At 43.5% G+C, this 14,531-nt stretch overlaps 2 protein-coding genes across 5 annotated transcripts in view; both read right to left on the bottom strand.

Moving 5' to 3' along the window:
* The window catches only part of LOC139182007 (uncharacterized), a 155,733-nt gene that overhangs the window by 21,667 nt on the left and 119,535 nt on the right, over positions 1–14,531 (bottom strand). The window lies entirely within an intron of this gene.
* Positions 1–14,531, bottom strand: part of LOC139182000 (uncharacterized) — a 28,928-nt gene that overhangs the window by 2,047 nt on the left and 12,350 nt on the right. Inside the window, exons 1-8 of one of the 3 annotated variants that reach the window (XM_070785474.1) lie at positions 11,061–11,251; positions 8,586–8,711; positions 5,981–6,051; positions 5,495–5,519; positions 3,794–3,864; positions 3,315–3,339; positions 1,377–1,447; positions 934–958 (exon numbers count right to left, since the gene is read on the bottom strand). In XM_070785474.1, coding sequence (XP_070641575.1) covers positions 934–958; positions 1,377–1,447; positions 3,315–3,339; positions 3,794–3,864; positions 5,495–5,519; positions 5,981–6,051; positions 8,586–8,711; positions 11,061–11,085 — 439 coding nt within the window. In that variant the 5' untranslated portion in view covers positions 11,086–11,251. Of the gene's footprint in view, positions 1–933; positions 959–1,376; positions 1,448–3,314; positions 3,340–3,793; positions 3,865–5,494; positions 5,520–5,980; positions 6,052–8,585; positions 8,712–11,060; positions 11,252–14,531 lie in introns of those variants that run through there. The other 2 variants (XM_070785475.1, XM_070785476.1) reach the window with 2 other exon arrangements.

Here is a 14,531-nt window from a genome sequence, read left to right as displayed (position 1 = left end):
CTACAGGGTTTAACCAATGTAAGGCTTAGGGTAATGTCACCCAGTACAAAGAAATATCTCCCTGATGACAATCTGCTTTTGTTCTTGGTTAAGCAATGACACTAGCACCAGCAGATATGGCTTGTAGTGTCTAAATAAGGGAACAAAACTTTCAGATCTTTGAATTGACCAGGAGGATATGAATCCCAAGGTGCCTTTCACAGCAATGACTGTACCAATGTTGGTGATAATCCACCTACGTTTGCCATGGGTTCCATGACCACTGAGCCCATCTTACAACGATGGGCACAGTCTGGACCTCTGGAGCTCTAGTACCTCCAGGCATAAATGTAGATGCAGGGAACCCCTTGGTCCATGACTGAGGATCCCATGGTTGAGTGATAAGTGCAGGTCAGGGGTCCAGAGCAGACACACTGGGACCACCCATAGGTTCCCAGTTTGGCTTGTCCACTTAGGACGTCAAGAGCTTGGGCTGTTTTTCTCAGCACCATCTCCATTTGAGGACAATGAATATTAACCAAACTTGAGGAATGGCTGAGTTGAGGGAAGAGTCAGGTAATATATAGACAATGTCCAGTGGTGATGAGAAGTGTTTAGACAGTTCATGTTTGACTTGCGCTGTGTAAGAGGGAAACATCGCCTGAGGAAAAACACACACATAGAGCTTCAGAATCACAACACATGGGCCCACACATGGGCCCCCAAACCTGATTCACAGAAACCCACAGTCTCTAAATGATGTAGCTGTTTCCAAGTACCATAGAACACTGACATTGTTCTTTTCTGGGCGATCAGTCTCTTCTCTGGACCCCAAGTCCTCACCCCCCATAGGAATCCAGCATCAGGGTGACTCTGGAAAGCTAGCTGGCAAGAGAGCCCCAGAATCATCAGCTAAATTGTTCCTCAGCAGAGGGAGGGTCGGTGAATATTTACCATGTTCATTGGCTGCTCCGGCTGCCTGTGATTAGAGAGAAGAGAACAGTGTGAGGGTTGCCAGCACCATGTGTTCTCTGCAGTAACTTTTTATTATATTATTTTTTGTTTTCCTCAGGTTACTAAACTCTTAAAAAAATCAGTCGTTCCAAAAGAAAACAGAGAGGACCCTTGTTGACCCTCTTTCACTTAAGATCTTTCAGTTTCCAGGTGGAAAAAAATTCTACTGAGGAAAGTACCTACAGTAGTAATTGACGGTATTTTTTAGTGTCCTTTTGAATCAAGTCTCTGTTGATAACAGAATTAACATCAATATGTCACCAGCAAGGAATTGCATACATAAGTGCTAATATACATTGTCAGATTACTGTAACTGTATTTCACTGAATGAAACATAAAGAAGTGAAGAAGCATCTTTGTGAGACACAGACAGTTGAGCTTACCTCCAGGGGTCGGAGAGGTGATTCCTCAGCCTCGGCCTGGGGCAGTTCCACCACGAGGTGCTCCTGGGGAGCTAGAGGGAAACAGAAGGCCATCAGGACAGAGGAGAGTCTACTTCCAAAGATCTCAGGTTTCTTGTTTGTTTGTTTGATGGGACATGGGGTGGAATGTGTACATCAGAGAGGTTAGTAACTGGGGACTGAGCTGCTCTTGAACCCTCCTCTTTGCTGGATGAAGTACAACAAAGGAGACAAGCAGGAGGGCAATGAAACAGAGTGCCTGCACTTAACTGGTGATAACCAAAGTAATGGGAAAAGCGAAACATTACAATGCACGCCAGCTTTCAATGACAGAGACGCATGTCCCTCCTGGCTGTTAGAGCTTCTGGGAAATCACACCTATCTTCTGGATTACTTCCTAGATCACTGCATCCTCAGGATCCACTGTTTCAGCTATTGTACTTACCAAGTCTGTGAGACTTTATTCTCAATTAAAAGCAAACTCTTGTTAGAGGACTAAATTCAATACTACCTTTCCAAATAGCTATTATTAATCATGCGATGTTGTTTTCCAGGCTTGATTTTCCAAACAATGTTTGCAAGTCCACTGAGTCAGTGGCAGTTCACACTCACAGAAGTCACACTTTTAGTGGGACAGTTCATTATGGAGAGGAAGCATGGAGTGAACCTGACTGTCTCTGACCCAGCTGTGTATGAGATTTACGACAAGAGTCATGGTCACTAGACTATCATGTTCCACTGTGAGCTTTATTTGACCATTTCCCTCGAGTGTGTACTACAGGGTTTAATCAATGTGAGGTTATGGTAATGTTACCCAGTACAATGAAATACACCTCTGATGATAATATGCTTTTGTCCTTGTGTAAACAAAGACAGGAACACCAACACATATGGCTTACACTCTACAAAAGGCCACCCAACACTCAGAATCTGTGACTTTACCAAGAGGATGTGAGTCCCGAGATTCTCTTCCCAATAATGACTGTGCCAAAGTTGGTGATAATCCACCTATGGTTACCCTGGGTTCTTTGACCACTGTGCCCACCTTATAATTATAATGATGGGCACGATCTGGACCCCTGGGCCTGCTAGTACCTCCAGGAATGGATATAGATGCCAGGACCCCCCTTTCCACATGACTAAGGATCACGTGGCTGACTGGTAGGAGCAGCTTAATCATTCAGAAGAGCCAAATTTGGATCAACCCTAGGTATTCAGTTTGGCTTTTCCACTAGGAGGTTAAGATTTTGGGCCATTTGTCCAATTGCCATCTTCACCTGAGGAAAATTAATATTAAGCTATTTTGGGGAATGGGTTCCCTGATAGCTCAGTTGTTGAAGAATCTGCCTGCAATGCTGGAGACCTGTGTTTGATCCCTCGGTTTGGAAGATCTCCTGGAGAAGGGAAAGACTACCCACTCCAGGATTCTGGCCTGGAGAATTCCATGGACTCTAGTGCGTGGGGCCGCAAAGATTTGAATACAAACTGAATGACTTTCACTTTCACTTTTGAGGAAAGACTGAGTTGAGGAAAGAATCAGGTAATGTATGGCCAGTGTGCAGTGGTAGTGAGAAGTGTTTAGAAAGTTCACAGTTGACTAGTGCTGTGTAACAGGGAAACATCTCCAGAGGCAACACACACAGACACAGAACTTCAGAATCACACCACCTGGACTCACACAAGGGCCCCCAACCCTGATTCACACAAACCCACAACATCTAAATGATGTAGTTGCTTCCAGGTACCATAGAACAAAGACACTGTTCTTTCCTGGGAGATCAGTCTCTTCTCTGCACCCACAGCTCACACCCTACGTAGGAATCTAGCATCAGGGCCACTCTCCAACCAGAGCCAGTCAGAGAACCCCACCTTTATCAGTTGGATTGTCCCTCAGCAGAATGATGATCCCTGAATATTTACCGTGTTCACAGGCTTCCCCAGATTCCTGTGATTGCAGAGAAGAAAACAGAGTGAGTGTCTCAGCATCTTGAATTTTCTGCACTAAGTCTTCTGTTATCTGTTTTTTTGTCCTCACGTAACTAGCACTCTTCATTTCAGTGGCTCCAAAATAAAACAGACAGTCTTCTGTTGGGAAGACTGGTCTGTTTCACATAAGATCTCTCAGTTTTAATTTGACCAATGTTTACAAATTGTTTTTCAAGAAAGAACACTTTCTGCTGAGCAAAGTACCTAGAGTAGTAAATGACGCTGTCTTATTTAAATGTCCTTTTGAATCAGGAATGTGTTAATAATAGATTTATCCTCTCTACTTTCCCAGCCAGGCATTCTCATGCCTCAGTGGTAACGTAAATTGTCAGATTGCTATACCTGTGTTCGACTAAAAGGAAAATAAAGCAGTGAAGCCGCAGCCTTGCCCCGGTTAAGAAAGGTGCACTTACGTCCACAGTCCTCAGAGGCTCGTCTTCAGCCCAGTCCTGGGGCAGTTCCACCACCATGTCCTCTTGAGGAACTGGAGGGACACAGAACAGCACAGGAACACAGGTAAGGTGCTCACTAACCTCTCAGGAGTCTTTTTCATTGGACGGGCATGGGGTGGAGTGTATGCATAAGGCATTAGTAACTATGCACTGAGTTGCTGCTGAATCATCCTCTTTGTTGTATAAATAAGAGCAAATCAGAGGAGCAGGAAATAATGAAACAAAACTTCTGTATTTTAACTAGTGATAACAGTTCGGGAAAAAAGAAACACTGAAATGCATGCCACCTTTCACTGACAGAGACTTATGAAACTCCTGCCTGTTTATATCTTCTGCAAAACCAGCCCTATCCTAAAGGATTTCTTCCTAGATAACTGCCTCCCTAGGATTCAGTTTCAGCTGATGCACTTACTAAGTTTTCTGTGAGATTTTGTTCTTGATTAAAAGCAATCTCTGTTAGAGGACTGAATTCAACCCCTACCTTGCCAAATAGCTATAATCTATCATGTGATGTTTCTTCCTAATCTTCATTGTCCAAACAATATTTGCACGTCCACTGAGTCAGTGTCTGTTCACACTCATTGAAGCCATACATTTCGTGGGACAGTTCATCATGGAGAGAAAGCATGGGGTAAACGTTGACCTTCTTGGACCCTGGTGTGCAAGTGGTTTACAACAAGAGTCAAGGTCACCAAGCAGAGTGTCAAGTTCCACTGTGAGATCTATTTGACACCTTCCCTTCAAAGTGTGCTACAGGGTTTAACCAATGTAAGGCTTAGGGTAATGTCACCCAGTACAAAGAAATATCTCCCTGATGACAATCTGCTTTTGTTCTTGGTTAAACAATGACACTAGCACCAACAGATATGGCTTGTACTGTCTAAACAAGGGAACACAACTTTCAGATCTTTGAATTGACCAGGAGGATATGAATCCCAAGGTGCCTTTCACAATAATGACTGTGCCAATGTTGGCGATAATCCACCTACGTTTACCCTGGGTTCCATGACCACTGAGCCCATCTTACAATGATGGGCACAATCTGAACCTCTGGAGCTCTAGTACCTCCAGGCATAAACGTAGATGCAGGGACCCCCTTGCTCCATGACTGAGGATCCCATGGTTGAGTGATAAGTGCAGGTCAGGGGTCCAGGGCAGACACACTGGGACCACCCCGAGGTTCTCAGTTTATCCTTTTCCACTTCGGAGGTCAATAGCTTGGTCCATTTTTTCTCAGCACTGTCTCCAGTCCAGCAAAATGAATATTAACCAAACTTGAGGAATAACTGAGTTGAGGAAAGAATTAGGTAATCTATAGCCAGTGCACAGTGTGATAAGAAGTGTTTAGAAAGTTCACAGTTGACTTGTGCTGTATAAGAGGGAAACATCTCCTGAGGAAACACACACAGACAGCTTTAGAATCACACTGCATGGGCTCACACATGGGACACTAACCCACGCATCTACATGATATAGTTGTGTCCACGTACCACAGAGCACAGACATTTTCTTCCTGGGAGATCAGTCTCTTATCTGTACCCCCTCCCTTCACCCCTTTTAGGAATCCAGCATCAGGGCGACTGTCCAAACAGAGCTGGCAAGAGATTGCCGCCTTCATCAACTAGATTATTTTCATCAGAAGGATTATCCCTGAATAATTACCATGTTCACTGGCTTGTTCACGTGCCTGCAATTAGAAAGAAGAAAACAGTGTGAGGATGTCAGTGTCTTCAGTACTGTGTATTCAGGTCTTTTGTTCTCTTTTTCTTGTCAGAAAACCAAATGGGAATGTGCTGTTCAGTCTGTAGCCCCAAAAGAATAATAGAGGACACCCCAACATAATAATAGAGGAGGTTGGAGCTCCTCCTGAAAGAGGTCTCCAGCTCATTTTCACCAGTAATTAAAACTTTCATTTCAGGAAGGAACAGTTTCTGCTGAGGAAACTGCTCCCGATTCCAGTTTTTAATTTGTGTTGTCATTTTTGAAAACCATCCTTTTGAATAAGTTATCTCCTGGGAGAAATTCATCCATCAAATTAAAAACTGTTTATATGAACTGTCTTGCGTATTTTGAACCTTTATCTGAATTCAGCTAGAAAATAAAGTCATGAAGCAACACTTTTATCTCAGATGAATAGAAGGCACTTACTATGGAGTTGGGCGGAGCCTCCTCCTCCAACCTTGAAACGGATAGCCCCTCAAGATGGTCCTCAGGGAGCTCTAGGAGGACATAGAGGAATTGTCAGGACATCTGTGATGCTGATCGAGAAGACCTTGTTAATGTGGACACATCGGGGGAGTGTGTGGATGTGGGTGATTAATAAGTGTTGGCTGAAATCTGCTGGACAACCTTTCTCTTGGGTGGAGGAAGGCAAAGGAGATGAACGTTTCAGAAATGAGTCAGAGAGCCTTAAGCTTTCTGGCTAAGGGGAACCTGATCGCCTTGAAACTTGGTCTGACAGAGGGAAGCACTAAAAATCACACTATGCTTCAGTAGTCATATAGAGTTGTGAGACTTGGACCATTAAGAAGGCTGAGTGCCAAAGAATTAATGCTTTAGAATAGTGGTGCTGAAGAAACTCTTGTGAGTTCCTTGGACAGCAAGGAGATCAAACCAGTTAATCATAAAGAAAATCAATCAGGAATATTCATTGGAAGGACTGATGCTGAAACTTCAATACTTTGGCTGCCTGATGTAAAGAACAGGCTCACTCCAAAAGCCCCTGATGCTGGGAAAGACTGAGGGCAGGAGGAAAAGAAGGGGCCACAGAGGATGAGATGTCTGGATAGCATTATCGACTCAATGGACATGAATTTGAGCAAACTCAGGAAGATAGTGAAAGACAGGGAAGCCTGGTGTGCTTCTGTCCGTGGGTTCACAGACGTAACTTAGCGACTGAGCATTGTCATCAAAAATACATTGTATTTATTCTTTTCATAATTTTTAAGAGTTAAAAAGTTCCATCAGTTCAGTTCAGTTGCTCAGTCATGTCTGACTATTTGTGACCCCATGAATCGCAGCACACCAGGCCTCCCTGTCCATCACCAAATCCCAGAGCCCACCCAAACCCATGTCCATTGAGTCGGTGATGCCATCCAACCGTCTCATCTTCTGTCATCCACATCTCCTCCTGCCCTCAATCTTTCCCAGCATCAGGGTCTTTTCAAATGACTCAGCTCTTCACATCAGGTGGCCAAAGTATTGGAGTTTCTGCATCAACATCAATCCTTCCAATGAACACCCAGGACTGATCTCTTTTAGGTTGGAATGGTTGGATCTCCTTGCAGTCCAAGGGACTCTCTAGAGTCTTCTCCAACAGTGCAGTTCAAAAGCATCAATTCTTTGGTGCTCAGCTTTCTTTATAGTCCAACTATCACATCCATACATTACTACCGGAAAAAGCATAGCCTTGACTAGACGGACCTTTGTTGACAAAGTAATGTCTCTGCTTTTTGATATGCTGTCTAGGTTGGTCATAACTCCTTCCAAGGAGTAAGCGTCTTTTAATTTCATGACTGCAATCACCATCTGCAGTGATTTTGGAGCCCAGAAAAATAAAGTCAGCCACTGTTTCCCCATCTATTTGCCATGAAGTACTGGGACCAGATGCCATGATCTTAGTTCTCGATGTTGAGCCTTCAGCCAACTTTTTCACTCTCCTCTTTCACTTTCCTCAAGAGGCTCTTTAGTTCTTCTTCAGTTTCTGCCATAAGGGTGGTCTCATCTGCATATCTGAGGTTACTGATATTTCTCCCGGCAATCTTGATTTTTCTGCATTCACAATTTAGTGTACCTATCAACACCATCTACATCTTTTTCATCAGATCCAATATAACCTCTGTACTCATTAAGTCATAATCCACCTTCTCCGTTGCCTCCTTGCTTTGGTAATTTCTATTTCCAGCTTCCATGAGTTAGCCTATTCTGTGTACCTTAAACCAGTGGAATCATACAATATGTGTCTTTCTGTGCCTGCCTTATTTCACTAACTATAATAAATTTTTGTGTTAAATTGTCCACCCATTTTGTAGCATATTTCAATCTTTAATTCGTTTTTATGGCAGGATATTATTCCATTCTGAGTACATATCACAATTCATTTATCCATTTATCACATGATGGTCTTTGGGTTGTTTCTAGTATTTAAATACTAATAATACACTGTGAACATTAGTGTGCAGATTTCTGTATGGTACTATAATTTAAATGTGCATATTTAAAATATCACTGAATATAACAATACAAAGTGTGAATGTTAGGTGAACTAATATGTTAGACTTTGAATTACTAAAAATATATTTTGTCACTAATTGTAAAAAAATGTACCACACATATGTTGTCTGTGAGTAGAATTTGATAACTGAAACTGAAATGATATGATATTGGCATTTTCTGTATAATCCATACAACTTTTATGTCAATGTAATCCTGCTTTAAATAAAGTCTAATAATTTAAAGATATCTTGAAACATGACTTCAGGGGGGAACACATCACACCTAGTGTTAAAAATTTAGCTAATGTCCAAACCATAGCTAGAGACAATCTTCACTTTTAAGCATGAACCAAATGCTGAATTTAGAATGCATCTTTCCTTTCATAGTTAAAGCAGTACCAACTGATATAGTTTCAATTTGAACACATGAAATAAAAGAACATTGCTTAACATTTCTGTTTGCTTTCTTAAATATGAAGCCCTGAACATACTACAATAATCATTCTTGAATGAACTTAATGAGAAAATTTCCACGGTACCTTCAGTCGAGTCACTTATAGGGTGCACCCTATTATGTGGCCAACAACAAACTCTCTTCATCCAGCTGGTTCTTGATGTTCTTGACATCCGAGGGATGTTTCTTTTCGCCTTCTGGATGAGACCTCCTGTGAAATGCATTATAATGGTGAGAGCTGTCGACATCTTGCTGGCAGAGGACCACCCGGGAGCTAATAATAATTGATCCACAATTCAGTCCTCTGGTCCCCTTCCTCACCAGATGCCTAGCAAGGCTTCCTGAATTCAAAGTGGACTTAGGAAGATCTGCAGTTTGATGTGCACTGAAAACATCCAACAGACTGGCTGTGTGTGCAAACATCTCTATTTAACTGAGACCTAGAAGCTCAGCAGAGCATGGTGACCATGACTGACGGACTGGATTCAAATCACATTTAGGAGAAGCAGGTACTTGGGAAAGACATATGGATCCCTCTTTGCCTCAGTTCCCTGTCCTGAGTGAGAAAAATGTTAACATGCCCTATTTTTAGAGCTATGAGGCCAAGAATGATTAAGTACAGGTAAAATATTAGAAAAATAAAGGAGGGACTTCCCGGGCAGTCCAGTGGGTAAGAATCTGCCTCACAATGCAGGGGATGGGGTTTGATTTCTGGTTGGCAAACTCCAGTCCACATGCCTCTGAGCAGTTAAGCCCACATGTTGCAACTACTGAGCTCAAGCACCACAACTGAAGAGTCAGTGCCCTGCAATGAAAGATCTGCACAATGTGATGAAGATCCCTTGTGCCACAACTAGGACCCGATGCAGCCAAATAAATGATAGATAGACAAATAAATAAATAGAAAAGTAAAGGACTGGGGCTTCATAATGCCTCTGTAAGTGTTCAACCTTGAATGATGGCAAGAATAAGATGGACCTTCAGTAGTGGTTGAAAGCAGAGAGGGCATTTGGATGGCTCCAATAAGTGGGGATGGAAGCTTATTCTTCAGCTTTTTCACAGAAACAAGGTTTTATAGCTCATGGAGAGTATCTATTATCACCTCTTCTGACACCCAGCCCTGTTCAAGAGGAAGGGTGGATAAAGTGTGGGCTGTAATCCATATGTTACATTAGATGGTGTTGAAATTTAGAGAGATGAAGTGATTTTCCAAGGGTCACACAATGATAAATAGTGGATCTGGGACAGGATTGTACATGGTTCCCTGAGGACACAGATGCCTGCACCCCTGAGACCTGTGCTAAAACCCCTTACCCAGGAGCTCAACCCTACCTCCAACTCAAATTATCCTGCCCCTAGTTTTCTGGGGATGAGAGCTGATGCCCTGAAGAAGGTGCCTCAGCCTTACAAAGAGCTCAAATCCTCCTTCTACCACTCATCTCTATGTTTCAGTTCCTGATCCAAAATACAAGTTTCCTCTGAGCAAAGCTTCTCAGAAAGACCACAGGATTCCAACTCTGTCCATCCTCCAAAGCTTCTTCACACACTCAATCATCTCACGAGTAGCCTTCCCAAAGCCCAGTTCACCTTGCTAAGTGACCAGTGGTCTGTTTGGCCAACAAGTTGGCTCAGAGCTCAGAACCTTCTAAACCAAAGGGCACATGATGGCTCTACCAAGAATTAGCTTCCTTTTAACTTGACCAAGTCTGGATGAGCACTTAATGTGAGTTAACTGGGGAGGTGGCCATCTGTGCTGGCCTTTGGTGTCTTAACTAAGTCTGAGATGCTCAAAGTCTCACAACTGATCTGAACACTTATTTGACCAGCCTGGACCAAGTGATAGCTAAGAATGGGCAGGAGTTCAAACTTTCCCCACTAAAATTCTGACTCTATCAACTTCTCATCATGCTCTAGACCCTGTAGTGGAAGACTACAGAGCCCCATATTCTTTTTGAAAATCATCTCCATCCTCACAGCCTGGAGACTCTAACCCTAGATTCTCCTTGAGGATCAACAGACAAGCTCTCCTTCCCTCAGTGACCAAATGTTCTTCCTACTAACCCAACAACACTATGCCATCTCACTAAACTCCTTGGCAACAGCCAAACAATGATCCAGCCCACATCCACCCATGGGAATCCCACCAGTAAATCCCAGTTTCTTTCCTTCTTAAGTCTCTAGATTTACACTGCTAGTGTTTGTAGATTTGGGCAGCAACATTTGAGAAGAGTTGAGATGTAATTCCCTTTTACTATAATGTCTGATGTTGGGGAGACATCATGGTTCTCCTCTGTTAGTTCTTTCCATCTGTTCTCTGGTGTACAAAACTGGCATTGGGAAATTGGAAATCTAGGAAGATATTTAAGGCAGCCAGCTGACAGTAGAATCAAAATATAATTTAAGGAATAATACAAAACTATAAAACACAGTTATAACTCTGTATATAAATTAGAGTGATGGAAAAGAAAAATAATTAAAAAAAAAGATGAGGAAAATTCACCAGTAAAGGTTAACCAGCCCATATGAAGGAACAAAGTTCAGAGGAGCAGTGGGAACCTACCTCCCAAACAATTCAGATTACCCATTTCTCTTTGCCACCATACATGAAGCTCTCAGCTCGCAAACACACTGAATGTGGAATGTGTATCACCACATTACCATGGTGACCACACATCACAGAACTTTCAGAATTGACTGGACTCTGCACAGGATGAGACCAACTGCCACTGTCCAACTGCTACTGTCATTCTATGGACAAGTTTGGCTTTTCAGAGTAAACATTTTATTTCAAAAATTGAATCTCAGGCTCACACATTCCTCTCTGATTATGAAAATAATTTGTATGAGTGAAAATGTTCTGTCCCCAAGCATAGCTGATAGTGACCATTTGGGGGTGAGGAGGGACAAATCTAACACATTGCGAATAAAAAGATATGCTATTCTTGATTAGAATATTATCTTGGTACTGATCACAAGTTTGTGCTCCTAACACAGTGAGGAGAGAAAGCCTTACCTCAGGGCCACACAAGGAGAAAAGACAGACAAACAAAAAAAGCTGAGCACCCAGAAAAATGTCAGCAAAGTGCTTTTCTAGGAAAGCTGAGGGAGTGGCCTGTTTACTTCTGGGGTCAGAGTCCTTGTTCTTGAGGTCAGGTCATGGTCAGGTCACGATGTTCTTGTGGTGGTGGTGGTGGTTTAGTCACTGAGTCAAGTCTGACGCTTGCGGCCCCATGGACTGTATCCTGCCTGGATCCTCTGTCCATGGGATTCTCCAGGCAAGAGTACTGGAGTGGGTTGCCATTTCCTTCTTCAGGGGACCTTCCCAACCCAAGAATCAAACCCAGGTTCCCTGCACTGCAGACAGGTTCTTTACCGATGGAGCTATGAGGGAAGCCCTCAGTCAGTTCAGTTCAGTCCCTCAGTCGCATCCGACTTTTTGAGACCCCATGAATCACAGCACGCCAGGCCCTCTTGTCCAGCATTGTGTTCTTCTAGCCCAGCATTTCTCATGATGTACTCTCCATATAAGTTAAATAAGCAGGGTGACAGTATACAGCCTTGACGTACTCCTTTTCCTATTTGGAACCAGTCTGTTGTTCCTTGTACAGTTTTAACTGTTGCTTCCTGAGCTGCATACAGATTTCTCAAGAGGCAGATCAGGTGGTCTGGTATTCCCATCTCTTTCAGAATTTTCCACAGTTTACTGTGATCCACACAGTCAAAGGCTTTGGCATAGTCAATAAAGTAGAAACAGATGTTTTTCTGGAGCTCTCTTGCTTTTTTGATGATCCAGCAGATGTTGGCAATTTGGTCTCTGGTTCCCCTGCCTTTTTTAAAACCAGCTTGAACATCTGGAAGTTCACGGTTCATGTATTGCTGAAGCCTGGATTGGAGAATTTTGAGCATTACTTTACTAGCGTGTGAGATGAGTGCAACTGTGCGGTAGTTTGAGCATTCTTTGGCATTGCCTTTCTTTGGGATTGGAATGAAAACTGACGTTTTCCAGTCCTGTGGCCACTGCTGAGTTTTCCAAATTTGCTGACATATTGAGTGCAGCACTTTCACAGCATCATCTTTCAGGATTTGAAATAACTCAACTGGAATGCCATCACCTCCACTAGCTTTGTTTGTAGTGATGCTTTCTAAGGCTCACGTAACTTCACATTCCAGGATATCTGGCTCTCGGTGAGTGATGACACCATAGTGATTATCTGGGTCATGAAGATCCTTTTTGTACAGCACTAATGTTGCTGTAAACCTCCCCCCAAAACAAACGCTACTCTCAGTTCTGACAAGAAAGCATCAGGTCCCAGGCACCACCATCTACCTCTGGGGTCCAGGCCCAGGCCAGGAGGAGGGGTCCTGCGCAGGCAGGGTATCCAGCACCCCGTCAGGGTCCTCCATCCAGTGCCTGGCCCTGGCTGAGGGGGCAGGTCTCAGCTGGCAGCACCTCAGAGCCAAGTCCCAGATCCCACCCAACTTTCATTTCTCTGGGCCCCTGGCGCCCAGGACCCAGCTGGGACTCAGGCTGTTCATTTAAGCTGCAGAGACACACTTGTAGCAACTTCCAACTGGGTTAATCTTTAGTTCACAGCAATTACTCTTTTTGACAGAGGTCCCAACCACAGAGGCGAGCCTGAAATGATGTGTAAGATCCTTGCACACCAACCTAACCTCCTGCCACCTCCTGGGGGTGGACAACTGATCAATGCTGGACCAAGTGTGGAAATGTGAATGGAGAAACAGGAGCTGGGAAACTCTTCCCTTAGTAGCCAGGGTCATATCCTCCAGCTGCCCAGGGCTCTGGGGACCATGCCCAGATCGTCCTCTGCACCTTATAGGTCATGTAGGCAGGGACTGGGGAGAGGTTCACTGCTTTGTGTTGGGAAGAACCCCTGGAGAAGGGAAAGGCTACCCAATCCAGCATTCTGGCCTGGAGAACACCATGGACTGTATAGTCCATGGGGTCGCAAAGAGTCGGACAAGATTGAGCCCATTTCACTTTCACTTCGGCTGCTTTGTGGCCTGGATCTGGCCTGTGGGCACCAGTGGTGAGGGCTCTGGGCCTCTGTGGGACACAGTCCCCAAACTGTTCTGGGCCACCATCCACCTGCCTGCCTTGAGGCCAGAGGGCCTGGATAGAGTATGGAGAAAGCTTCTGTCCCAGACTCATCAAACTCTGGCGAGGACTGCTGACAGGTTTCCTGTTGGTGGAGCATGACCACTAACCCTAGGCTAAGGGTCCCACTGAAGGTCTTACAATATTGACTGTGCGCCCACCCCACCCCTAGTACAGTCTCCTCCACCCATTTCTACTCTTTCCAAGTCCCCAGACTTCCCTAGAAGAAACAAAGCCTAAGATTTAATCTTATAAACAAAATTAAGTTTCATACCTAATTTATCTACTTGTACTCTTTATTTGGACCCCTGCAAATTCTTCTCACAAAAATGAACGTTTTTGTCGTGTGTTGCAAGCATGTTTTCAATTTATCACTATCTTTAAGTTTTTTTTTTGTTTGTTTGTTTATTTGTTTTTGTCTGTGCTAGGTCTTCCTTGTCATGCTTGTCTTCTCTCTAGCTGTCCTGAGTAGGGACTTCTCTCTTGTTGTGGAGCACAGGCTCTAGGTGCACAGGCTTCAGTAGCTGTAACTCGCAGGCTCTAGAGCCCTGGGTCAGTAGCTGTGGTGCACGGGCTAGTTGCTCAGCAGCATGTGGGATCTTCCTAGACCAGGGATCAGATCCATGTTCCCTGCACTGGCAGGCAGATTCTGAACTCCTGGGCCACAAAGGAAGTCCCATCACTGTCTTTTTATTATGGTTACTTTTACTTATATCATGAAGATATTTATTTTCAAAAACATCAGTAATTTAAATATTTTTGTTATTTTGGTTGTGAGAAGGAAAAGGGGAGGGATGTTATGACTAATATTTTTATTAAGGGCCAAGTACACCTTTAAAAATATTTTAATAAATAGGAAAATAACAGCAGGTGTTTAAAGACAACTTTTCTATTAAACAATTCTAAATATTT

This window comes from Bos indicus, unplaced genomic scaffold, assembly GCF_029378745.1.
Source record: "Bos indicus isolate NIAB-ARS_2022 breed Sahiwal x Tharparkar unplaced genomic scaffold, NIAB-ARS_B.indTharparkar_mat_pri_1.0 scaffold_57, whole genome shotgun sequence".
In the NCBI taxonomy this organism is placed as follows: Eukaryota; Metazoa; Chordata; class Mammalia; order Artiodactyla; family Bovidae; genus Bos; species Bos indicus.
The sequence above is the reverse complement of the archived record's forward strand: the minus strand, read 5'-3'. Positions and strand labels throughout refer to the sequence as shown.